We start from the raw sequence: 27,560 nt of genomic DNA, 5'->3' as shown, positions 1-27,560 counted from the left end.
CTCATTTTCATTATTTAACATACAAGACAATACTCTGTTCATGTCCACTTTTTGGCAACTACAATACCTTTACATACACAGACACCAGACAATTTCTCTAGAAAGGATTTGCAAGATACTTTGGTGGGTAAAGTACAACAGTTCGAAGCATAAAGGTGCTTTCAACCTCAAAACTCAAGGCTTGGGTTTAAGCTTCTTAGTGACAAAAATCCAAACTGTCAAGGTTGCCGGCACATGCAGATAAATGCCAAGTGAAACCTGTTTTGCCAGCCATCACAGTAACTCATCACACAAACAGAGGTGGCTCATTTTGAGCTGCATGAAGCAAGTTCTCCTTGTCAAATTCACCTTTCAAGGAAAAGGCACAATATAGAGTAGAGATAAAAGCATATGCTACACAGGTTCATAACAAACCCCAGCTGCAATCTGCTCTTCAAGCAAAATGTTTTTAATCTGTGTTTTGATCATATACTGTGAAAAGAATAGAACTCACCATTGAAAGGTGCATTTCATAAAGCTACTTATTTCCTAATTAAAATAATTAGTTTTAAACCTCAATGGATGCTTTCCTTAAGCAAAGTGCTTTGAATACTGCAGTTGAAGTGAATGAAGGCTGAATCAAGCTAGACACATCACAAATTTTTCCTTTTTGCGTGAAAAGATTATTTAGTTTTTCATCTCCATAAATAATTTTGTTTTCCTTGTCCTGTTAGAATGTAAACTTTTTTCTAAGTCAATATTGATATACTTAAAATACAGAACACATCAGGTCAAACTCAGTACTAGTGCTGGACAGGTAAGAAGCTTCAATGTAAATGACATAAGATGGTAACTCAAAATAAATGAATAAGAGGATTCCTATATCATCAGTTTTACAGCAATAAGTTTAACTCAACAAACCTGGCTAACAAGCACGTCAAGTGCTTCTTGTCAACGCTCAGCAAGCCTGTCACAATAATGAGAACCCAAAATGTCATCCCAAACTGCTTTTGTAAGAGCAAGCTCATAAATTCACAGTCTTTATGGTTAATTTGTTTCTTGTAAATACTTAGGCCTATATAAAACTTAAATGTATTTTTAAAGCTTTTCTAGTCATAAGGAGTTATATGATGCTCACTGGAGTAGCGTCTAAGGACCCATCTGCAAAGCTGAAGAACAGCCGTCCTTCTTCCTGCTCCCCTTGCACATATTAGAGGCTCACATTGATCCTAAAGGAGCCTTGAGGAGATCGTTAGGTTCTGACATGACAACTGCTTACCAGCCATGCCCTCAACAGAGCTGAAATTTACTTGCTAGATTTCTGTGTATTTTACTGTAGTCATAGAGGCTACTTAAATCAGGGCACTATTAAATTCAACTATCACTATTGCATCAACATGAGAAGAATCCATGCGTGCGTAGACTTGCACACAATTGTACACACACGCATGTATTTAATTAACTACAAGTAAGAGCTTAGTGACATTAGTCAGATCTCTTCATATGCTCAAAGTTAAAAAAACTACACAGATGTTTTCAGGCTGTATTTTAAATAAACTGAAGATGTTGTCAAATTTCAATAAAATCTGAATTAAGTGAACACAATACTCTGGTCAGTTATTGATAAATAACTTTTATTGCATGTTCAGGCTCCATGATATAAACTATTGCAAAGTTCTCAAGTACATGCCAAATTGTAGGGTTGCAGGAATCAATTAACATGTTGGAAAAAATTGTTTTATGGAGACTGTCTCTCAAAAAAGATGCCTGACAGCTCAAACAGTCTAAGTTACTGCAGAAAGTATATAATCAACAATGCTACACAAACAGTTGGGAGATTTTAGTGTAAACCATGGGAGAGCAGTTGGATACCAGTTCTCTTGGATCTACTATAAAGGTTTTACAAGAAAATTAATCCCATTTGTTAGGATACAGCAGACAATCTGTGACGATACATCCCCAAAGTCATAACTTTATAACCGATATCTGTGTATATGTTTGTTAAAACACATATTAAGGAAGAGAGTCAAAAAATACTCATTCTCACAGGACAGATTCCAGCATGGCAAAGTCCTGATAATACAGACAATTACTGAAGTTTACCAATTGTATTTCTGCCAAAAAAACCCAGTTTTAACAAACATGTCTCATACCAGAGAGATTGTCTTTGTACAAAAGATCGTGTAGTCATTTTACTGGACGCTTTTCAAATGTTGAGCCACATTTGCAGTCCCTGGGATGAAGGGAGGTAAAAGCTGTTCCCTACTCATTTCAGCCCCAGGATGCTCCAGCACAGCTCAGTGCAGCTACCACAATCTGCTGCCCATTTTATCAATTTCAGTACCATTTTTAGATGGATGAAGACCACTTTGTGCAAATATACAGTAAGCAGCACTCCTTACCAAGGAGTACAGATGACTGTCCTTGCACTTTCTCTGTTACAGAGTTACAAACAAAAAGCAAGAACCATTTTGTACACAACTTCCATACCCCAGGTGCAGGGCAGAAGTCTAACATCTTAGCTCATTACCTCGGTACAGATTTTTAAGAACAGGAGTCAGAAGTTCACCAAAATAATTAGTATTCATAATACAGTGCATCATTAGCGAGAAGACAATAATTCAAACACAAGAAGTAATTTATCCGAATAAATTGGGCGACTGACAAGGCTCAGAGTACATTAAGAATGATTTGGGCACACCCCGATCACTCACAGAGTGCCCTCTCGGTACAACATCTATTCAGGCAGTCAGCAGAAGAGTGCACTGCTGGGCTGCTCCTGCCCAGCCACACGGTTTGTTACTCTCGCTCTGGGCTCTCCTGACTGCACACACACTATCGGTGGCTCCCGGTGCCCCTGTCCTCTGCACCAGCACAGTCCACACTGCAGGCTTTCCATGTCTCTGGCTTAACCCCAGAGTCTCTCACCAGCCCAAATCTCTCCCAGAGACACAAGCCAGCACATCCTCACAGCAGGAAGACAAAGCATCACCTCTACCACCTGAACACGCCCTAAACAGAGCTAGGATTCAGCCTTTGATCTCTCCACACCTTCAGTGTAATGCGTTAGCAAACACCTGCTCCTAGGACACATTGGAAGACTGGAAATCACCTACAAATATATATATTTTTTTAAAGCTTTTCTTAAATAGATTAATAAATGGCATAAAGCTTTTATAAGGTGGAAGGATCTTTTGAATCCATTACCATTTTGTCTCTCCCTGTTGCCCGTTCTCCTCTCTGAAGTAAGATTCATCAGCTATTACTGTGGCGATAACTTTAGAACCATCAACGGGATTTTAAGGGAGAAAAACACCACCAGATTGGATTAGAGAAACACATGCATATTTAGTCATAAAGGTAAAAAGGAAAAAGATACAAAAAATATACAGAAAGCATTGGTACCATATGGAGAAAATTATTTTGAAATAAAATGGCTTCAGAAGTTTTGTATGCAATTTTAGGAACTATTCAATGGTTCCCCAGGAACTTCCATGAACTGCTGAGTACATCTTTTGAATTACAAGCATTACCATATGGAGTAGTTTTAATATGGAAACAAAGTCACCTGAAATTAAAAGTTGTGCTTACATTTACAGGGAAAAATGTTTTATCCTTGCACCAAATACCAATACCGCTCCTTACAATAACTGGAAGAGGAACAGGCACAGCCCAAACCCCAGCCCCACGCATGAGTGTTTGGGTGGAGGCAAGGGACACAGTCAACGGAAGGAAGAGTATCACTACAGCTTCCAAGCTGCTCCTTAATGCATGAGCTAAACAGGGATAAAGTCTTGTGTAATATAATTGTCTGCTAGATCCGTTACAATTAATTGAACTCCTGTGTTACTGAGCTTGCCTCTTCCTATAGCCTGGGCTCAGGCAAGTGTTTACATTTGTTTCGGCATCAAATCTCATATGAAATGTTCAAATGAAAGACACGGTAAAATACACCACAAAAACAATGGTGGATGGGGAAAGTTTTGAAGTCCAGCGTTTTTTTTTACTCTCATAATTATAAGTCCGTCAAAAACTCCTTTTGGTACACAAACTGCACGTCCAAGGAATGAGCTATTGTCATAGGTCTAAATCCCACCCTGATGTTCCAGTCACATTAAAGAAAAGGAGGGGGAGACAGAGCACAAGGGGCTATTTGTGTGCTTTTAGTCCCCTAAAATAGAAAAAGAACAGATTTGATGCCTGAACATGATGTACTTCCTTGCCCTGAAAAACGTATCGTTACTATCATTTATCACTGTTCGTCACAAGCAAAACAACAAAAGTGAAAAAATTTGGCTAACACTCAGAACAATAACGCAAGTTCATAATTTGCATGTGTAATTCACAGTCTGTGCCTACCAAATTATTTTGAAACAGAGCAGAAAACGTACCAGAGTGAGTTACCACCTTAGCCTGTACATGTAGATGTGAATAGGCTATCAACTGAAGAGTGATGAGACACCCCAACGAATCAAACAAACTCTTATGCTGTAATGGCACTGAGAGAACACGGATTTATGTAGGTAACTGTACAAAGCCAATCTTATGAACTTTCTAGCTGTAGCTAAAAAGCCTTTTCTTTCAGAATTTCATCTGCCAATCCATTGTTCCAAGCCAGTTACTCAACGAAATAAGGTCTGTGTGTAATCTCTTTAAAACATCAATTTCTTCTACAAAGAGTAAGCAATTGCTGGATTCCAAGTTGGAACTTGGAACTATATCCCTTTTCTCCATGTGCAGGGGAAAAAATATTTGCAAATTAAAAACTCCTTAAATATGTCATACAGTTGAAAAACAATTATCAAAAAAATATTTTCAACTAAGCAAAATAAATTTATTTATTCTAAATAACTTTTTCTCCTCCTTTTTTGAGGAAATTCTTAAGATCTTCTCAGTGAATGATTGGCCCTTAAACTGAAGGAAATGAATGAAACAAAAAAGGAATGGCTACATCACTACGCATGTTGCATTTGTAAACTTTAGCCTAGGGGCCTAAACAGATCACAGAATTTAGAACACTGTTTTGTTCATCTCTACAGTATTTTCTGCCTTTTCCATACTCCATAGATAGCTACCTATACCAGGGCCAGACCAAGCAAAACACACCTTCACACTTTAATCACACTCCAAATCCAAGACAGTTTCCCACAAGAGGTTTTCCGTCCTTTTCTTTCATAAAGATCATTATCGTTAGATTTTACATATCTAGATGAGTAAACTTTTAGAGCAGAACTATTAAAGTTCTGAAACTTAGTGCATTAAGATGCAACAGGCCGACAGAGAGGGTGACAAGGTGTGGATAGGTTTAATTTTCTGGACTTATTCAGGCCTCCAGGTTGAGAAAAGTGCAGCTCCAGAGATTCAGGCAATTCCCTGACTGCCTCACTTTTCTGCCAGATTAGTTTCTTCTGGGCACTTATAGATAATCAAGCAGGAGTAAACTATTCCTTTCTTGACTATCATTTGGATTTGGCTCCCTCTGCCTTGGCTCCCTACCTCACTCCATTTTTTCCCTTAGGTAAACAGAGCACCTTAAAATAGCAAGAAAAAAAAGGTGACGTAAGTGTGAATAACATGTCTTGTTCTAAAATCTAAAAGAGCAAGTGTCTCTTTGAATTTCTATATTTTAAGGCAGATGAAGTTCCTTCTTGGCTTCACGGTCTACAGTGTCCTTTAATCAGTCCATTGTGTTACGCATTATGTTCTTAGTTCTGGCACGTGCACTATGCATTTTTTTCCTCAATGCTGGCATGAGAAATGAGCTACAGCCTGTCTCATTTTACCAATGTCACTTGAAGGTGAGTGCCGAGTCATAAGGAGTAAGGGAAAATGTTTTTTCAAGCAATCCTGCTTCTACTTTGACCTGCTTGTGACAAACGTTATGAGCTTGCTGCTGGAGAAACCTCAAGTCCTGTTTATCACAAAGTCTTCCCTGGCTCCACAGTACCCTCTTTTCAAACCACGCATCCCTGGCAGCACTGAGCACAGCTTCATCTTCCTCTTCCTGTCTTTTTGTCCACCTTGGACCTTCCCCAGGAGTGTCCATGGAAGGCTCTTGTCTGTACTAAACCTTCCATACGTTCGACTGTTTCACAGTTTGCTTTCTTGGCTTTCAATAGCCTCCTCTGCAGCTCAAGAGCATGGGTTTGAGGTTCAGTCTTCAGAAAAGGAAAAGATCTGCTTTATCTATCTTAACTACTTTCCTTGGGAGTCTAGCAACAGATGGGACATCATGCAGGCTAAAGCACTAGACGGCACTGGTGCACTATCACTTCTGTTTTCAGGGCTCAAAGATGTCCAGACCCCACAGCTGCAGACTAGGGACCGATGTCCTTCTGGATACGTGCCATACATAATAGCTTTTCCCCATACATATCTAAGGTTATCAGCTGTTACTGTTTGAAATTACTTCTCCGGGACTCAGTCCCCCACGCCTCCCAGTTCTTGGCCATTTGTTACAGCTCACAGTTATTGGAAGAAAGCTATGAATCAACAACATAGCAGAAAAGTATCATCATCCTTCCACAACGAATCCATATTTGAGGCCAAAAATCAAAGATAAATATGCATCTATCTATTGTAACATACATCATCTCAAGCCAAAGTAGTTCAAAATTTATTAAGTCAAAAATGTACGAAAGAACTGAAAACGGCAGTTATTCCCCCAATCAACACATTTTCATATACTTCCCTCATGTGACAGTGATGGCCAGCCTAGTGATGAGGACATCGCTTTCTTTAACCTCAGATCGAAGCAACTGCCAGGGAAGAGCTTACATAGCTTTTTCAGCCGTTCCATCCTGTCAACGGTCTCTCTGACAAACTGATGTCTAGTGAGAGGCTTTCAGAGGATTACTGCCGTGCAGCGAACTCCAGGCTAACTGAAGCACAGCACCTATTTACTACCTCTTCTTCAACTGACAAACTGAAGCCCAAATTCTGCAAAGTACATAAATCCAAGAATAAGTGACCAGCTAAATCCAGATCTTAGATCCTCATCGAAAACTCTTAAATATAATTCCAAAAAGTCCCACTTACTGCAAATTAAGCCCTTGCTTGGGAATGATTTTCACCTGGCAGATGCTGCAGTTGCTCCATATATTCCACTGGCAGAGAGATTTACACAAACTCTGGATATAGCAGTTTTGCACGAGAATTACAAAATTAAGTCACTGTGTTTCAGTGTACACCTAGTATCTCACGTGAGACGAACAATATATATTGTCTACCATGGCAAATCTTTCACTCTAGTCATCAAGAACTGATAGTTTCTTCTAACACTAATTTTTACAGAGAAATAATTTATTTAAAAAACTGAGTATTACCACATTATATAAAATACTTTTAAAAGAATATTTCCTCTACATAGTTCATTAACTGGCTTATCATTGTTCCACCTGGTTTCTTTTCTAATTTTTCCATTGTTTAAGTAGTTGCATAAAACTTGGCTTCAGTCCCAGAAAGCAAAAGAACGCAATAGGACTGTTTATATGGAGCACTGAAGTTCTATGAAAGCTTTATGTACCACTTAATAGCTTTGAAAAATTACCCTCTAAAAGTCATGGCTTTATTTGGGGTTTTATCCATTATGCACATTTTGCTCTATTGGTGGGATCATCAATTTATGAAAAGCCCAAACACGCTTGGGTCACTGCTATAACCTCTGTGCATGGCCTGGATCCTTTTTCCAGTAGTCGCAAAATTTTCATTTTCTCAATTAAAGTAACAACTTTTGAATAATATCAGTGAATATTGTACAGTGTACATGAATGAATTTCTAATATCGACTAACTGCTCTTTAGCAAATATTCATACAAGACTGACAAAAGGCAGAAAGTCTTCTGAAGGAGAAAAAATAAGAATCCTTAATTTACTAGCAGCATCTTTTCCACAGGGGAAACATTTCAACTCTCCCACTTCAAGATTGTCTTATGTTCTGTACGCTGTTCAAAATCCTAATTTTCTTTTAATCCATCATTACATCAGCCCTCGATTTAGAAATGCTCTTTTCATAAAAATACAGCATGCAGTTGTAGACTTCCAAATATATTTTAAGTTTTGACATTTCAATGTGAAAAACATTTACCCTTGTCAAAGGATATCCTCTTATTATGAGAAATAAAATGCATGCCTCAAAATTGTGACTTGGTACAATAGCACAATGCTACTTAAATGCTCAAAATCTAAATTGTTCTTTTTTGATTTGTGGTGTTTATTTCACTACACTTAACAAAACATTAACCCCACAGTAACCAGAATGACAAAAATATCTTTCTTCTATGCAGCTTTTACGACTACATCTAATTCTTACAATCTCTGAAAATTTTGCCACAATTCACATCCATTCTTATTATACCAGAAATGTGTAAGAAGGGTGCTCAGAGGTTGAGCCACAGTTTAGAACACAGAACTCTGCAGTCCAAAGCCAATCTGTAAACGAGGTAGTGCTCAACAAACAGCCAAAGATCTGTGTATTGCACTGGTACAACAGCCCTGGTGTGTTTTCAAAGTAGCTATCAAAACCAGAAAAAATAAAGACAAAAAGCACTCTTAATAAGTTTTCATTAAGCATTCCCCTCACAACAACATTTGGAAAGCAGTGATCCCTGTAACCTTTGTTTCCCAGCAAAGACAGGAAAACGCACCACTGTTCTTCAGAAAAGGGCAGCGTGGCATGAGGAACACATGGTGGTCAAATCAGAAGAGCCCTCCGTGCGTCGCACTTTGGCTAAGCTCCAACTGTATTATTGCTGTCTTCACCTCTTTTTCAGAAGAATATAAACACAGAGCTTTGGATGCAAAGGATGAGAATCCACAGTGTGTGATACCCTACAGCACACTTCAGAGCCTAAATGTCAGTCAGCTGAGTTTAATACACAACATAACAGGGTAGAGATGGGATGGAACCAAACAAAAAAAATTCACTACATGGGTGAACTTCTTGACCAGTGCAGGAGCTAGCTTTTAAAGTAAAGCAAACTGCCCTATATTTAAAGAAAAATAAATTAAAAGCACTGCATATACAAACCGAGGGACATGCACAAAGCAGGAACATGAACAGAAAATTCCAGAAAGATTCTGAAAAAAAACAACTGTGTAGACTCCAGAAATTGTTCCTGTTCCACAGAAGCTGTATTTAAAAGTAAACTACAGGGAGCTATTAAGTATTTATTCTTTTAAAAGAAGGTCCAAATACCTGTGATGCATACCCACTGGTCTGTGCAACTGAGAGATTCTGTGTTTGATTCAAGTTATGGAAACATTTCATTTGGAGAAAGTGAATGCATAAAAAGAAGGAATAAACAAATCTGCCTCGAGCCAGACATAACACAAACAAATGCACACTTTCCAACAAAATCTGCCAACTTGGTTCGTGAAAGCACATTCAGACCATTAATAACTGCCACAAGCTAATACCCTTTAACCAACTTCCTTACAGTCTCAGACACACTTTCATCCAGACAGAGTTGATATACATAAGCCTGTAGACAGAAAAAGGTAAAGAATAAAAGTTTAACTTTAATATCAAAGGCCATGGGAAGGATCATTCATAATGTCATTCACACACCAAATTGGCAGTGAAACAGAGATTTAATGATACCTTGAATGAGCTAACACAAGCCCTTTTTACCTCCCAAGAACTCACTCTGCAAGATTAAAATTCCAGATTTTCCAAGGTCCTTAATGCCAAAAGGTTAATTTGCAATTTAAAAAATAAATTAAGTAAAATAGGGAAGAAGAGGAACATCTTGTTTAAATTCTGGATTAAGAGCCAAGCTGAAGGCATTTATTTTGTGGAACTAAAATAACAGTCAGAGCCTAAGGGCAACTGCCACAGCAGGCACAGTGGAGACAAAGTAGTTCCATCTATCATCTGTGCACCTGTCAAACGTGACATCGTGTACAAACCTGCAGGAGTTGGCCTTGCATTAGCCCTGGGGAAGAGCTTCTGCCTGAGTTTCTGCTGCCACATGCTTCCCCAGAACTGCCTGTTGGCAGTAGAGCAGCCATGGCCCAGGCTGCAAAGTGGAAAAAGCTGAGGCTTTAGGCACATAAAACCAGTCTCTGGAAAAAAGCCAAAAAGCCAGTTTCTTTCCTTCTAAGTGAACACCAAAGAGTCATTTTCATTGGCCCATTTCACCTTTCAGTACAGATTCTGAGCAGAGCAACTTGACGAAGAAACAGTTCACAACCCAGAACAGTGCAAGCCTGTAAGAGTCTTTTAGGAGATGCATCTCCCCTTCCCATTTAGGGCTCAGTTCTCAGTCCATTTCTAGAAGGGCTGCAGTGCTTAACATCAGGAGGGCTCTGGCTGTGAACACTGCTAGGCCAGGCTCCTGCACGCTGCAAAAGACGCTCTGAGCTGTGGTGTCCACTGGTAACTCCTTATAGCTCACTGCTCAGCATCCTGCTTCACACAAAGATAGTTCTGAAGCCTTTAATTCTTCTTAACTCTTCATTCTAAGAATTAAGAGGAGAGGGTGAGATAGCTGGGACTGTTTGGCCTCTATAAGAGAAGTCTCAAGGGAATCTTATCAGTGTAGCAACACCTGATAAGAGGGAGCAAAAATGACAGTCTACTCTCAGTGGTATCCAGTGACAGAACAGACAAAGACAGGAAATTCCCTCAAAACATAAGAAAAAGTCTTTGTACTGTGGGCATGGTCAAACACTGCAGCAGGCTTCCCAGAGAGCGTATGGAGCCTCCATCTCTGGAGACACTAAAACCCAACTGGACAAGGTCCCAAGCAGCTGACCCTGCTTCACAATGGGTCAGATTAGACTCCAGACGGTCGCCCAGCCTCTGTGATTCAGTGTGTCCTGCTCTGAGATCTTGTGGATTCTGCTCTGAAGACCACAGACCAGAAAATAAAATACTCAAATACTGGGTATTACAATGTGCAAGTCTCTTCACGAGACCAGGGCACTGGACCCTATTTTAAACGTGAAGAAATTACCAAGATAAGTTACCTGCATCACAGGGAAGAAAAAACTATCATCATTCACATGACATCCTGAGAAACTCAGATAAAGCTACTACATCAGTACTCTTAATAGGTTCGTTACAAAGTGAACAGTAAATACAATGATATGCTATGCTTATCAATTTTACAGTAACAATAGAGGCAAAACCACACATACACTAAAGAGGGGAGAGGCTGCTGGGAGGGGAACGTCTTTATTGGTATATAACGCAACTCTGAAGCCAAAGAAAAACGTAATGACATTTTGAAACAGCAACAAAACCCCTTTCTGTCTCCATATAACTGATCTGCACAGCCAGCACATTGCTGTTTACAGACAAATATTTACTATATTGTCCCATTTAATTCAAGTAAATGGAAACAGGCAGCAAAACCTAACCACAAAGAACAAAGACATTTAACATATGGTGCTTTCTAATCCCCTAAGCTGATCTCCTCTTTCTTATGTCTTCCTAGACTTTCACTCACTGTTTAATGTTTACCTCTGTGGAACGCAACAACTTTAATCCTCTTGCACACTTTTAAAATCTCTGTGAATCAAAACAAATTTATAAACCTTTGTTTTTGTTAAACTTTTCAAGAGCCAAATTGTTTTTTCAACAAGTGACAAAGTGAAGTTCTATATTATTTTTAATAGCTGCAGAACAAGGAAGAAGAGGCACATATTATGGGTGTAATGGGTGGAAAATAAAGAAACATTACTGCTAGCTCAGCTGTTGACCTTCTGCTACTTCCTCTGATTATCTCCCACTTCTAAGCATAAGAAACCTTTTTCTTCCTAGTAACGCAGACCTGCAAATGGTGCCTTCTCCTCTCATTTCTGTTATCAACAAGATAGCAAAATTGTTATCAAGATTAGCTTTCTGATTTTCAGACACATCAAAAAAACAGGTATTGGGTATCTGTTTTCAATGACTTTATCCCCTTTCCTCCACAAACCGGGGCCACATCAAACAGTACTGTACTGTAGAAGTACGACACTACAACACTACCTTCAGAAACTAGATAGATCTTATCAGCCATAACAGCTGAGTCTCCAATGAAATTATCACTGAAGTATCAAAAGCAGAAAAATTCACTCTATTTGTAAAGTCTTCCTTGATCCTTCATTCTCTGAAACCAAATAACACAAATTCAGGAAGCAAAATGAAATGCTTGAAGAGAGAAAAGTGAACAGCTGTCCGGAGTTCAAGGTTCAGTGACATTCTACAACTGACTGGAAATAATGGCTCACTTAAACTCTTACAGCATACTCAGCTTAAAGAACTATTAAAAGACTTGGGCTGTATCAGTTTTTGGACTTCTACAAATAAAAGCTCAAACAGGAGAGAACATGATGCAGTGGAAGAGAAACCTCGGTCACTCTCCTGGTTCCACACACATTTCACTTGCTACTTCTGTAACAAAGGGAATATTTACACTATCATTCCCCTATCTAGAATGTATTTCACCTCCATCCCTCAAGCAACTGAGGGATGAATAGTCAAAAACATGAAGAAAACATTAATCAGCAAGCACAGTTTTGGAATCCCTCCTATGAAGTAGGATACATACGTTGCTTGAGGTTACTGGCAAACTTTTTCCATGTTTAGTCTAATCCAGTACAAACCAGGGAGCAAAGACTCTTCTTCACTGACCTGCTGGTTGATTCAGATGACAGTGAAAATTCAGGAGATCCTGATCTCTGGTCTTCCTCTAAGGATGAAGATTCACTTTCACCATCAGGAATTTCTTTTTTGATTATCTGGGCTTTTCCAGGTATGATTGCTGTGTGAAGCAAAATACTACCGTTTAAATTTTTGCAGCCTGGAGATAGATTTTAATGAAAAAATAATAAGCATTTAAATAGTAAATATTTAAATACTAACACCTCATTCTCACTTACTTGCTCCCAGAAACTCTCACAGTTTTAAAGGTTTAATTTATTTCCCTGCAATGTAAAAAACAGCCCCCCTCTAAGAACCGGAAACTGAAACAGAAACATTTTATTGGTATGAGTAGCAAACGCAAACAAGGGGAGCAATAAAGGGTAAGGATATTTGTCGCATTTTATAAGATGAAATTTTATTTCAGAAATTAGCAAACATTCAATGCAACGGTGCTCTTCTCTGCTTTTTGCTGCCAATTAGCTTCACCTATGGCATGAGACAGCTTAATATATTTAGAGTTTTACAGATCAAGTTAATAGGCTTGTTTTCAGTAAGAGAGGCATTACGATTTACTTCCTTATGCATCTAAAACAATGTCAATCTAGATAATTGACATTTACATTTTTAATTGGAAAAATAATTGCTAGACAACACATATCAGATAAAAATTGTAAAACTACCCCATTATTTTTACGTCAAGTGTTTATATCGATTAAGAGATGAACAGTTCTCTGAAAAGATGCCTTCTACCTCTTCAAAGAGAAAACAAATATAGATTAGAAAATATGGTTTGTAAAGATAAACTACTCTTATGCCATACCCACAAATATTTTCAAATTAATTATTTAACTAGAAAGCTGCACAGGACATTAAAACCATACTGAGACTCATCTCATTAATAATCCTTACCATGGACATTCACAGAAGCATTCTGTCCACCCTCATGAACCAAATATTTCTGCTCAAACCTCTTTGACTTTTCTACCCCTCCAGAAATGATTTTGACAGAAACGGACAAACAAAACTGTAATTAGAATGTGGAAGAGCTTTACAATCTTTGAATTTGGCTACAGTTTGCCCTTTCCCTTCCACAAAAACATGTAATTAAATACCAGGAGCAAACTTTTGCCTGTTAAAAACAACCGTAAGACTGTAGTGAGTCATTTGTCCAACTAATGAAGCATAATTTTGACATTAACAGGTTAAAAATAGCAAACGTCCTGTGCAATAATGCAACCTAGAAGAGGTGCATCACAAATATTTATCAAACTCTTACAGTGTTTCCCCTTAGGGAAAACAAAACTCTGTGTTCAAAAGTTATAAAATATTAAGACTGAAAATCAAACATTTTAAGTTTAAAGATGCAAAAGAAGATCATGTAAATCAGGAACAGATGATTAAAACATCACCAAAACCAAAGCGAGATTTTTAAAGAGATTTAAAGTACATCAACCAGTACTACAGTAGAAGGCAATGGGAAATATGAAGGGTTACTTTTTAAAATAAAAAAGTATGTTTTAATTCTGCACAATTCCACTGCTTCCATGAGAATCCAAATAAAGTGGGTAAAGATTGCATACAAAGCCTTTGTTCTTCCCAGCAGCCATCCTTTCAAACGCAAGACAGGTACTGCTGGTTTTCTTCCTTTCACATATTATAAATTTCCAGTTCAATAAAAAGGTAACTGCTATTAGTAAGGAACACTGAGGAAACAGGCTTTAGGCATTTGTTCCTTCAGCCATAGATCTTCTTTTTGGTTTGTTTCTTTAAATGGTTTACAAACAGTGAACCAAGTGCAGATGTTTGGCATAAAACTAGAAACTGAAATTTCAAAGATTACTGAAAGCTCAGTGCACAAAAACCATAAAGAATATTTTGCAGGTTTGCGAAAACAAAACAAGGTGGTATCATGCACTTAAGTCAACACGACACTGGTTGATACACCTGACAAGTTATTTTCCACCTAAGCACTCTTTTGGAAAAATTATATGGCTCCACTTCAGCTTCTCAAAGTCTCTGGTTCTGTGCACAAAGAAAAAGTTTACACAGAAGACAGAAACCGGGTAATACACAGTAGTTGATCTCTCCACTGAGCTGAGCTAGACATTAATATTTCAAAGTCCATGATGCCATTATCTAATAACACATTGCTTCTGTCTCTGCCATAGAAGAGGAACATCACTGTAAATTATGTCAAACAAGACAAACTATATCCTTGAGATTCCTTAATTCTTCCCCTTCACATGGAAAGGATTATGCATCGCATCAAGGTCTGCATGAAATGATAAGGATAAAATTCATACTGCTATACTGGTACTTTCATATATTTTTATTCTTGAGTGCTCTGCTAGAGGAAACCACGCAGGACAGCCAAAGATTAGTGCAGCTCAACTCAAGAGAACAGGGATTTGTGAGAGCTGATGCAAACTAAACTGTCATATTTTCTCAAGGATACAGACAACAGCACATCCAATTCTGGTCAACGGAATTCTCTCCAAAATTCAGTATCCTGAATAAACTGCAACTCCACAAGTTACATTAGGTTGAGGAATACTCTTCTAAATCACACATTCAAAAATACACATACACAACTACAGCAACCATTAACACATTACAGATGAGACTGAACAAGCCAAAAGCACACATGGGTATTTCTTTGATGCTGTGAGTAGTGTGGATAGCAAACATATGCTAGAGGCTAATCCAAACTCATAAAGAACTGAATAATGCAGTTGTGCATTCCGGCTTCTCACTGTGTTGAAGTATGTAAACAGAAAAGAGTTAAAAAAAAAAAAAAGAGAGCAACATGTGGTATAAACAGCCTAAACGAAGCCAAAATATTTTATTGCTTCAACCTCAGGACAAATAAATGCCTGTTAAATGCATACATATATCTTTGCAGTTCCTAATCAACAACTCCCTATGGTGGTAATGATACAGAAAAACTGTACTCATGATCACCTTAGTCTCAAAGATGCAGATTGTCACCGGCCCAGTCTCAGCAATTTCAGTAGATTCAGATGGGAACTTAAGATTCTTTTTCAATCAGCTAATGAAAACATGCACCTAGATAAAGCACTTCTATATACAATTCCATTAAAATCAAACAAATCACGTATTTATGACGGGTTATGCTTACGTATCACATTAAAAAAAAAAAAAAAAAAATCAATGGCAGTCAATCTTTTTAGGGTCCATTTGATTTTTATGTTCACTCCCACCCCCCACCTCCCCATCCTTAAGGGCTGTGGGTGAAGAACAATGGGAGGAAAGAATATTTCTTTGGGAAACCCCTCACTAATTAATGTGGATCAAAGAGAGGGATGAAATTAAACATTACTAACCTGTGGTCACTGACAATTCTTGGACAGCAACAACTTCTTTGTTTTGAGCACTTTCAGTTTTCCTCTTACCACTTTTCTTCCACCGATTATTTACTTGATCCATCAAAAACTGAAATTCACTTTTGTGTTTGTTTCCTGAAACACAACAGTGCATCACTGATCACTGCCACAGGACTCTAAAGGTACATCATAAAAGTGAACAGGACGTGAACAGAAATATCCTGAATTTCAAATGGTTTTGTTAGAGCAAATCAAAACCAACACATCACTGCAATATGTTCTATATTCTAGTAATGATCCAAATCTGTGACTATGGTTTTACAGTTACCCAGTAGTCAAGAACACTTGCACAGATGAAAACTTAATTTTCACACAGACGAACTGTGCCTCTTTCCTCTTTTTACTATCTTTTTCCCCCCCTAAACTTACTAAGTACTGCAATTATCATTGTGATAACATTTAATATTGTGGTCACAGCACCAGGCCTGTCAGAGCTCAAGGAGCATCTGGACAATGCTTAGTCATATGGTTTAGTTCCAGACAGTCCTGCAAAGAGTGCTCTGCTGGAGAGAAAGCGTAAAATCTCATGACTATTCTGCGCAGCTTTTAGTTGTCCCCTGTTTCTGCAGTAAAGCAATGTCAAAAGCCTTTGTGTTACGCTTATTACATTGTGATTCAGATCTTCTGATGACAGTTAATTGCTCCTTGAGGTACTCTTTGGCTTTCAATCACTTAGTATGTTTTAAGCAATCCTCTGGTATTCAGTCAAAGCAATGTTGTTTTTTAATCTAGATACCTCAAATTCTTTACTCAGAGGCTGGAAAAATACCAGTCTCCTCAGACAGACAATGTGGATTACCTAACTCTTGCTGGCCATGAAGGGAACACATTGTTTTCCCTGCAGAATACACCAGCCTCTACTGAAACAGCATGTTTGAGAGTAGCTCCCCACAGCTAGTACTGCATAAGAGACTCAGTCCATATGCATGGCTTTACAGCAATACATTACAGTGAAGGCAGCAAACACGAATTTCCTTTATTTGGAAGGACTTTCAGCAAAAAGTCATTTTGAGAAACAGAACTGTCCTTTCGAGAAAAATAAAGTACTTCAGCTAAAACCTTCAGCCTAACTTTTAGCCTACAGAAAAAGCATTCAAACTGTTTTCCATGTAAGAGGGAGAAATGTCTGATGTACATCCGAAATGTCATTGGACCAAAGTAACTGTAACAGCATGACCTGAAGCACACAACCTTTCTGGGCTCTGCACTGCCTCTCTCAACCATGTTCGGACAAAGAGCCCACAGAGACTTCAGAGGTCCTAAACACTATAAAATCCTAGCTCCCAGCTGGAGTATTTTCTGATCCATTCTCACAGGGAGTGCAAGCTCTGCAAGTGGCAGGGGACCACCACACTCCCTCCTCCGCTGATAGCAGAAGTCTGGCAGCACATGCACACCATCTGCAAGGAAAGTTTCCCAGCAACTACAACACAGCCACGGACTAAATAAAGCAGGTCCTGAGAAGAGTACACCTTGTCTTAAACACATCACTGCATGCAGTCTTTTTTTTGTTCTTTGCACATGCAGAACTGAACTTTGTTTAAAGCCTTTGCTCAGTAAAAGGCACACACACACACTGCCTGAGTTACACTTGCATGAAAGACCAAGATAAACTCCAGCAGAAAGAATGGGCAGAAAAGTGAAGGAATCCTCAAGACAAATGAGAGCTAAGTGCTAGCAATGGGCAAGCCAGGTCACCTGCTGCCCAGCCCACTGGTACCGAGTCCCTGCGCCTGTCCCATCACACACAGTCAGCTCACCCCACCACTCCTCTGCATGGCAGGTGCACACACAAGCTTCACACCCACCCCACAAGTGCTGAGAGCAGCATCTGACTGAGGACAGCAAAGCAAACATGCTGGTGAATCAGGGCACATCAACCCCAGCTGAAACAAAGAACTCATAACTTTACTGTTTTCTTTTTTCGTTGTTCTTTTCTTTGGGTTTTTTTAAAATCAGACTCTGAATTGCTTTCTTCTTTACCCTAGGGAGAGGCAGGAACAACCTTCACCAAAGCTTCAGCACGGGCACTCCCTGAGGTTCCAAACTGCAACTCATCTTCACCCCACACTCTTCTGTGTGCACCAGTAGTTTTCCATCTCCTTCCCTTCCTGCTCACCACACTCCCCTATTCCTCCTCACCCTGATCTGGCCACGGGGCCTGGCTTCCCTTGCAAACAGCCCTGACCTCCTCCTCCTCTACCACAACAGGTCCTGTGACAGCACTGCTTCTCAGCATTCCGCCCAGCACTGCCAGGACATGTGCAGCAGCGGAGACAGGGCAGAGCAACACCTCAAGGAGCAGATTTATCTTGGAGTGCTGTTCTGGATAAGACACATATCAATAATTGTTGCATCTAACCCAGATCTATGTCCTGCTGCAGTGACATGGGGGGGGGAAACCCAAAATAAAACCAGAGCTCTTCCCCACAGAAAGAAACAGATTTAAATTTGACTCCTTTTCCCTGTGTAGCAGAAAACACCACACATGGTCAATAACTCCTTTAATAAAAAGAAAGTTCTTGTCCCAGATGCTTGTGCTTGAGCCACTGCACATTCATTACATAATTCCTTTGGTGGTTCAGTTTTTCCAGTATTACTATTTTTTGGGGTTTTGTTTTATGGTGTAACTAAAAACTTTACAAGTAAAAAAGAAACGTCCTGTCAAAGCCAGGCACTATTCAGATACGCTGTAAATCACCACTGCGCTGAAACGACATACCACGCGCATTTCGTAAAACTATAGGCATTTCAAGAATAAAACAACCGCAGATATAAATTACAAATATTTAGAACACAAAACAAACCAGCAAACCTCTGGATCACATTGCAAATTAAGATTTATAAGCAGAAAATCAACAGAACACATTTTTTTAACAAATTTGTTTTCCTGTAGATTTTTTAACTCCTTAAATAGAAGCCCGACCATGAAAAAAGCAGAATAAGGCTGACACCAGCTTAAGGGTGTTACTGAGTTCCCAAGCAGCAGACGGAAGCTACTGCAGGTGACAGTATCTCCAATTGTACCTTCCAGGCACAGACTCTGGTGGCTGCTCAAGTAAAGCTTCCGGCTTAGCGTACAAACCATCCTCAGGTTCATTGAGCCAAAATATTTATTACTATTACAGTATTTCAAAAACACTTCACACACAAAAAAACCCCAAACCAACAGTGTAAGTAGCCATTTGCCAAGAGCCTGGGAAATAGTAAAGAAGATAACAAGAAATTAAAATATAAAGGGTTTTATAAGGGTTTTATCACAGATTTTTTATCTTGCTTTTCAACAATGCTGTTGCATAGCTCCACTATGCTGCATGTTTCATGTAGAAATACAGAACAAAAAGTATGTGGTTGGGTCTTCTTATTCAGAACTTACACTAGAGTTAATTCATACATTACTTCAGCTGTGAATTAGAGACCTAGGCTGCAAGTTTTTTGAAGTCCATCTATGCTACAGTGAAAAAAGGCATTTGATAAAACTTCTTTTCAACTCTAATTTTCTTATAATTTTAATGTGCAATTCTTTTTTCATGTTTATGATATCTGCCCTATTGCTTTTATAAGTGAACATTTACCTTTTATGGTCATTACTTTTTATTCATTTTAAAACCATATGTTCCCGTTAAAATATTTTTCTATCATCTCTCTTTTTACCTTCTCTCTCTTTTTTAGATTTTCATATGTTCAATTAAGCTGTCTGAAGCTAATTTTTTCACTTAGTGGTCTTAATAATTTTGAAATCATATCCTTTTAACAACATAAACTCAATAAAATACCTGCTTTTGAAAAACTAAGAAAGTATTTGATATCTTCTTGTTCTAAAATGTGTATAACAGATGAAGAAAATAAAAAAAGGGTCAGCCACACCAGTGTCCTGTGGCCACTGCACACAGCATCCTGGTGCCAAACTGGTTGACGGGCTTCTGTTTCCACACTCCACCCCAAAGCAATACAACTGTTTGCAACACAAACTTAACACGGAATCAAGCTTTACAAGGAATTTGTGCACATCCAGAATTTTTTAAAAAGTGAGTTAAGCGGGTTTCTTGCTCATGATCATTCCTCTGGTGACAACATTAACCTACAAAGAGCTGTGCAGGCACTGGACCAGAACAGCACATCCCCTCGGCAGCTCGCTGGCTCCTGGGTTACTCTACATCAGTCCTGTCACCCTTAAGTGTTCCCTGTCTGTGGGGAGAACTATCGGGGTGAACACACTCACAGGTGACTGTGAATCGGGGTAGCTTCCTCAGACAGCTTTTGCTCACGCTCACCAACACAGTTAAGCAGAATGCTAACGAGCAAAGCACTAAAGGCAAGTTACAAGGAACGTGCTCCATCCCTTCTTCAATCACCAAACTTTCAATTTGTTCTCTACAGAGGTACTAAAGCCTTGTAGGGAAAAGTGCCCTTTTTGGAATAAGACTTTTTAAATTATTTTACTTTTTGTTTTCCCTGCATTGTATTGCTAGAGATTTCTGCATGGCAAGAGAGTAATAATTACCCATTTACTTGGAATTAGAGAAGAATGCCTAAGACTTAAAACCACAAACAGTGCATGCACACTTAAAAAAAAATATATATATATATTCTCAGGAACAGCAACAAAAAGCAAGGGAAAAATTTGCTAAAGATTTAGGCCCTTATTTAGCCTTCACAGAAACCCAACTAAAATCAACAAGGCTAAATCTAGCTGCACTATGGAATAATTTATATGCTTGAAGCAGAGCAATGAAACACAGGAAATATGACCATATTGCAGATTTAAATACACCCTTAAGCATAATCAGAGCAAGTTGTGCCTTCGTTGCTGTGCTCCTCTGTGCCTGAACGCAGAGAAGTTTTATGTTCATTGAATATTGTTTCAGCTTTACATGGCTAACTACCGTGTTTTAGTGTGCAAGCAGAGCGTAGGTGAAGAGAAAGGAGCGCGAAACAACAGGAAAGAGCTTGTGAACAATAAAACACCATGAGGGAGCAAAGTACAAAATAATGCTATTTAAAACTTGGTGTACAAACACACAAAGAAAGGTCAGGAAATTATCTGTAAAAATCAGTTTGCATTAGCCATTTCTGTACTACAGTAGGATGCAAATCCTGCAATCTTCATCTCTCACAAGAATGTCTTCTTCTAAGCTAACCGTAAAGATGGTTAGATGGTTCCACAGAGAGAGAAAACATAGTTGGGGTTTAAGCACAGAGGTGAAAGACAGCTTGAAATACCATATTTTTCCAGGGTCAAATTAAGCAGGAATCAGTTCTCCATTTAAAAAAAAAAAAAAAAAAAAAAAAAAAAAGAATCAAACAAAAAAACACCTACAAAACCCCAGACAAAATTGCATCAAACTACAGCTCTCCTTATGATATTTTTTATTTTTGGTCTCTTCTCTTCCTTCCCTTAAATATTTATTCCAGTTAACACTTCCCAAAACAAATGCTGTCATTCAGTCAGGATAGAAGCACATTTAATAACACAGGCACTGGGTCTTTTGCACGAGGAGTGGACTCAGTGTAGAAAATGAAACAATGACAAAAACAACAACAACAAAAATCACCCAGTTTGCACTGAATCCCAGCTGCCTGCACAGAACGGAAGGAAGAGGTTCAACCAAATGAGCAGAGTGTTGTTTCTAGAGGATTTAAAACCAGTATCATATGAATTGCACAAAGGGTCTTACACAGAGCAGGACACTGAAACAGAGCTCCCTTTCCACATGACAGCCAGCAGCCTGGGCAGCTTGACGGGATACAGCTGGAATGCACACCCAGCACTCCTGGGGTCTCAGGAAGTTCTTTCATATAAGTTCTGCTCCTTATTTCTGCCTGAGGGTTCCCAGTGAAACCATACAACTACACATCGCTGTCCAACAAACAAAGGAGTTCCATTAAGAAGGTAAGCAGAAAGTGCACAAATGGAGATGTGCTAAGAAGGCAATTGTCTTCCAATCTTATCCAGCTCTGGCAGTGAGTTTTGTCAAACATCAGTACTTAACAGAGACTTAGTTTCAAAAGGAAGTTTCAGCCCAAACAAAGAACTTCCAGTTTTGATTTAATAAATAGGGGCCAGGAGAGGCACAGACATACATGAAAAGCATCACTTTTGTCTGTATGTTCTAGTACAAAGGAAAAGAAAGTAAATTTAAAAGCAAAATGCAGTGAAAGTTGCATATTACTTACGATAATCAGTGTGGATCTCATCTATTTCCTCCTCTGTCTGGTCTTTTGTGAAGGTCAAGCTCTAAAGAAATCACAGGTATGTTTATTTACCGAAACAAAAAGATGCTAAAGCTGCATAGTTCAAAATAAAGACTTAGCTCTGGAAAAATGATCAGTTTTCCGTTTCTTCCCTCACCAACTCTTATCTCATCCTTAGACAGTAACATTTATATATAAATTATATATATACATGCTGTCTTGCCTTGCTTTCACAAGGACAACAGGACTAAGCCAAGCCACCCCAAAAAACACCCAGCAAGTGTGGACCATAAAATATTTCTTAATACCATGCAACAAACGTGCTCCAAAAGTCACAGAAGTATCATATGTCATGGGAAAAGAACAGACACTATTGCTGATACGGAAGCAAGGAATTTGCTAGCTAAATCCTAGAGAATTCTAGGAAGCAAAATATTCCCCACACTGCCATGGAGGGTCAAAATCCTCCAGTATGACCAAGGGGAATCTCTCTTGGGAGATTTTATTACAATCAAAAAAAAGTTCTCCTACATAAATGATTTGGGCATAGAAAGATTAACAGTACACGAAGAACTGCCCATGACAAACGAGTGCCATGAGAAAATCATGTTGGTTATAAGATGGCATATGTGAATTACAACATGCAACTTGGGAATCTGGGAATTCCCAGAATAAAGTGATATGCTCAGTGCCCACTCTGCAATTTCTTCTAGTCATCCCCCTTCTTAAGAACAAAGATAATTAGCTTACGGTTTCACCAGTTTTATTAGATTCAAGCTGAACTCGAATCTTCTCATTTGTTTCCAGCTCTTTAACAACTTCTGCAACTGTTTGAAAATACAAGAAAGGGATCACTAAAACAGGAGCTGTTAAACAAAAAGATCTAACAGCAGTGAATGAAACTACAATGAATTTAAATCCTAAAGAGACAAACCAGCATTAGTACTCCAACAGGGAAAACTCAGACTCAAATCACAGGCAAATCTGAATGGCATGGTTTTACATCAGCACTCACTGGGACTTTGTTCATGCAAAGGAACTGCTCCCATCTGCAGCAGAGGCCGTACCTGAGACTCAGGAACAAAAGGCAGGATTGGGAGTCATGGGCTTTGGCCAAGGCACCTTGCAGCAAGCCCACAGTGCTTGTTGGCATCTGGGTCTCAGCCACCTCCCGGGTTCTTGCTCTCATTTCCTTTGTATTAAATTCCTGGGAAAATGTAGTCTTTTAAACCAGATTTGAATCTTTCTCTAGCATACTACACTGTTTCTGTCACACATAGGCATGTCTTTAATGAAAAGAATTTCCATTTTACAATGTATCTTTCAGTGGAAGATAAAGTAACCACATGCACGTTTACCTTACTCTTACCTCCAAGGACTACCTTCCAAGGCAACACAAACTGGCTGCAGGCTTATGTCCAAAAATGAATTGCAACCTACTCTAACGATTAAGTTGGAGTCCTCAAAAACACATAAAGAAACATAAGTGTTTGTAACATTTTAACTAAAACTATAGCTCTGCAAGACCCCGCAGGGTTTATTTTGACATTTACTTTTACAAATCTGTTTCTACACTTATTCATTTTCACAGAGCTGCCAGGTAGCTATGGGTATTTATTGAAACAAATGCTTTCACTAGACAGTAAAGTAGCCAGAAAAAAAACGTTTATTAACTGTGAAGGAATAAAACCTGTTCAAAACTGGTTTATGCAAAATCCAGGAATTTGGCACCTATGCTTCCTCAGAAGCACAGCTTTCATAGTACATAGTGACCTTGGATTCACTGCTACCACTGAAAATGCATAGCTGCATCTTAAGCCTGAGTTTAATAAGTCACTCTTTATAAACAGGTATTGAGCCAGAACTCAGTAAGAGTTCTGCATTATTCAGGGCAGACTAGCTAAAGCACACTTTAACACACTGCAAAAATCTTCAGCTAACTAGCTTGGATGAACGACGCAAACAGACTCGGTGCCACCTCAACACCAACATCAAGGGAATTGCTCGAAGAGCCAGGTGCCTCCCAGCACATTAAAGGACTAATAGAACAGCTTGCTCTGCAGAGCATCAGCTCTAGCACAGCTTAGGAAGACGCGAGGTTCCACTCAAACCAGTATCCACCTCTTACACTAACATTGCTGCCATGCCACACAACAGCAGCAGTGCAACCCAACCAATCCTTTCTCCTTAATAGGAGAACACAACTCTAGACGAGGCCACAACCTCTCTTCACTTCAAAACTGCTAAGCTCCCATTTAGCCAGACAACTGCATACCTCCACAGCCTGCAGCAGTTTTAAGTCTACTTCTGCTGCTGGGTGAACACAGAGAAGGGTTTGAGAGTGTTTAATTACATTTCTAAGATTAACATAAACCATAACGTGATTGAAATTCTGATATAAGCACCGATTCCTAAACTTCTATCATTGCTGAAGTCAAACACAACCTTAGCTCTGTGTGCTGGTTCTCACCCCAGAGAGTTTTTGAAGTCCTGGAAAATTTTTGAAAGCATTTATGTTTATTTTCAGAAGCGCTTAGGCACAAGCTGAGCAGTGACATTTGGCACTTAAATCACTGAGGCACTTAACCTTCTTTGTCAAGTTCTTAAAACGGTCAGAGGAGCAAAATGAAAAATGAATTACTGTTGGTTACAAACTCACTTTTCCAATACACTTCCTGCCACAATCCAAGCCAAGAGCTAGCAATAGAAAATAATATTTCAAAAAGAAGAAGTCTAAAGTTTAGCTACTAAATTCATATTTATAGTCCTCAGTGATTGATTTTATTTTTCAAAAAGCACTATATCTGGTGATTCTGCCTGTTTAATAAAGGAGTTGAACACCAAGAACTTTATTTTTGAAATGCCACAGTGGAATTTGTGGATATTCAGCATCTCAAATCACCTGATCATATACAAAACCACACATGCATGGAGTTAACATATGAGCTTTTAATATTCACTTGAAATAAATACTCCCCTATACTGTCAAATTTGTTAAACAATAACTGACAAATTAAATGCTTTTTACTGTGCTTAAATTTGGCAGCCTTCTCAAAGAATATTTCTCATCCCCGACCCTGAATTATTCCTGGTATAGATAAGTGACAAACAGCAAATCTAAAGTTTAGCTGGGCACTTGCAGTGGGATGCTTTCTGACACATGGAGATGCTGAACCCAGCTGTGCATGAGCAGCTCCTCAGCTCCCAGCTCACTGCCCTGCGCTGCCCTGTTCGCTCATTCGGTTCCCGGCAGTTCCACTGCCTTACTGGCAAAAATTCATGTGGTCAAAATAGTTTCTGAGCCCTTCAATTCACACAAAAAAAATTCAGAATTGTTTACAACTTCTGGAAGAAATAGTGAACTTGTGCTTCAGGACTTGAGCCTCTCTGTAAATGTGAAAACTAAAGAGATCAACCTGGCGGTACGGAACAATATTTCTCATCTCTCTACCTTTGAAACACCTGAGACCAGCTCCTGTCAGAAGCAGGATCTGCACCACAGACCTGGCAGACTGCAAGCTGAAAACAGTACAGAACAAGAAATACCAGCTGTATGAGAACAGGACACTAACGGCTATGCAGCTCCCAAGAGAGTAATATCAGAATACGATCCTGCTAGAAATTCCTTTAAAAGGACTGTTTGCCATAACTTTCTAATCAAATAGAAAATAATATAACAGTAAATATGATGTCTATGTCTCACCCACCCACACCAGTATATTTGCGCTGTTACTTGTATCATTTGCAGAACTGAACTGAGAAGACAAATGACACACATTTTTAAGAAGATGGATGTTTTCATATAGTAAAATAGAATATAAACAAGATGAACTCGGACAATTATCTGTCCAGCTCATACATGCTATTAGAAATTTAAAAATGGTTATGCCGTGTACAAAACAGGCAGCAAAAATACCCTACTCAGACCTCATTCTCCCTGTTCCAGCCCTGGCATTTTCCAAGCCAGAGCCTGACTGCTCTTTAAAGTAAGTTTACATTGCATTTGCATTAGGAACAACATCACATTCTCCTTATCCCATATAGCTGTTTACTGCTATAATCTAATTGTAAAAAATTGCTGTCAAACACCTCATTTGCTATAAACTCCAGCAAAACATTAACATTTTCTTATTAATTCATTCTACCTTTGCTCACAATCTCCAAAAAGAAATCTACTTTTAAAATGAAATCCAATAAAAATATACAAGTCTGTGAATAGGAGGAACAGAACAAATTTAAAAACATATGACAAATTCATAATCCATTTACTTACTAAGAACCTCAGGTATTTCAAGTCTTGTTACAAAAAGCCTCAGAGTCTAATTTGGAGGCTCTCACTAAAATGCCAAGTCAGTAAAAACACAGAACATTTTTCAGAAGAGGGTTAGTAAACAAGCAATGCCAGCAGAAATTTACATCCTTGCTGGATACTTTTTTTTTTGCATTAATCATGATATATACAAGATAAACTCTCCAGCTTCAATATTCCCAAATATGCAAACCAACTTAATTCCTACCACGATAACTAAGAGAAGGAGAAATGCATACAAGAAGTCTGCGATGGTAACAACTTTCTTAGAATTTCTAACTTACCTGATTTGGGATTTAGAGAATCACACTGAGCATTGTACATATGCACAAATTCTTGGTGTCTTCTAATGAGCTGATGACGGGTTCCATGGGTAGACAGACCATGTTCCTTTAGTTTCTTTTTCAAATCACGATCAGACAGCAAGTTGTAAACCACTTTAGACATAGGCTTCCTTTTGTGAGCAGAGCTGCAAAGAAAAAGGAAACAAACTTTTTTAAATTAATACTCCCATGAAAATCAAAATACTTATTTCCATTTTAACAGGGTATTTCATCCACTCTGGGTAAGAAATAGCTGCAAGAATCATTTCAGCCATGACATACACACAATCAATTACACGGTATATTACAGATGCAACAGAAACAGCTCTAGGAAGCCAGATCGCTTTTTCCATGTACCACAAAGAAAATTTCAAAGATGCAGAAAGCAATAGGTCTAGTCTGATTTGCTTTAGGAAATGATGCAAACATTACTCATGTAACAAGTACCGCAGCTCAGTTTTTAATATCTACAGCAAAGGATTCAGAATCACACGAGCAAACACAGCGTTGCTCATCTTCATTAGGATCAAGCCTTACATCCACTCCAACAGGAACTGTACTGAATTCAGATTGCTGAAACACAGGTTTTCCAACCAAGTACTGGCTATATCTTAACTGAATCAGTTGGTGAAGTTTTAAAAGCACTAAAACTGCAGGCCAAAACTTGAATTAGGAGATTTTTCAGCCTTCTGGGAAAAAGATTTTGAGAAAGATAG

At 38.7% G+C, this 27,560-nt stretch overlaps 1 protein-coding gene across 11 annotated transcripts in view; it reads right to left on the bottom strand.

The window, feature by feature from the left end:
- Nucleotides 1–27,560, bottom strand: part of RAD18 (RAD18 E3 ubiquitin protein ligase) — a 53,220-nt gene that overhangs the window by 8,535 nt on the left and 17,125 nt on the right. For 10 of the 11 annotated variants that reach the window (XR_008451696.1, XR_008451697.1, XM_054076767.1 and 7 more), the window contains 5 exons: nt 26,806–26,990; nt 22,963–23,039; nt 22,195–22,255; nt 15,958–16,092; nt 12,602–12,731 (listed from right to left, as the gene is read on the bottom strand). Coding sequence is in view for 9 of the 11 variants with exons in the window: in XM_054076767.1 (XP_053932742.1) it covers nt 12,602–12,731; nt 15,958–16,092; nt 22,195–22,255; nt 22,963–23,039; nt 26,806–26,990 (588 nt within the window). In the remaining 2 variants the exon portion in view is untranslated. Of the gene's footprint in view, nt 1–8,444; nt 10,441–12,601; nt 12,732–15,957; nt 16,093–22,194; nt 22,256–22,962; nt 23,040–26,805; nt 26,991–27,560 lie in introns of those variants that run through there. The other variant, XM_054076776.1, reaches the window with a different exon arrangement.

This window comes from Cuculus canorus, chromosome 11 (assembly GCF_017976375.1).
Source record: "Cuculus canorus isolate bCucCan1 chromosome 11, bCucCan1.pri, whole genome shotgun sequence".
Classification (NCBI taxonomy): Eukaryota; Metazoa; Chordata; class Aves; order Cuculiformes; family Cuculidae; genus Cuculus; species Cuculus canorus.
This window is presented reverse-complemented; position numbering and strand designations above follow the sequence as displayed.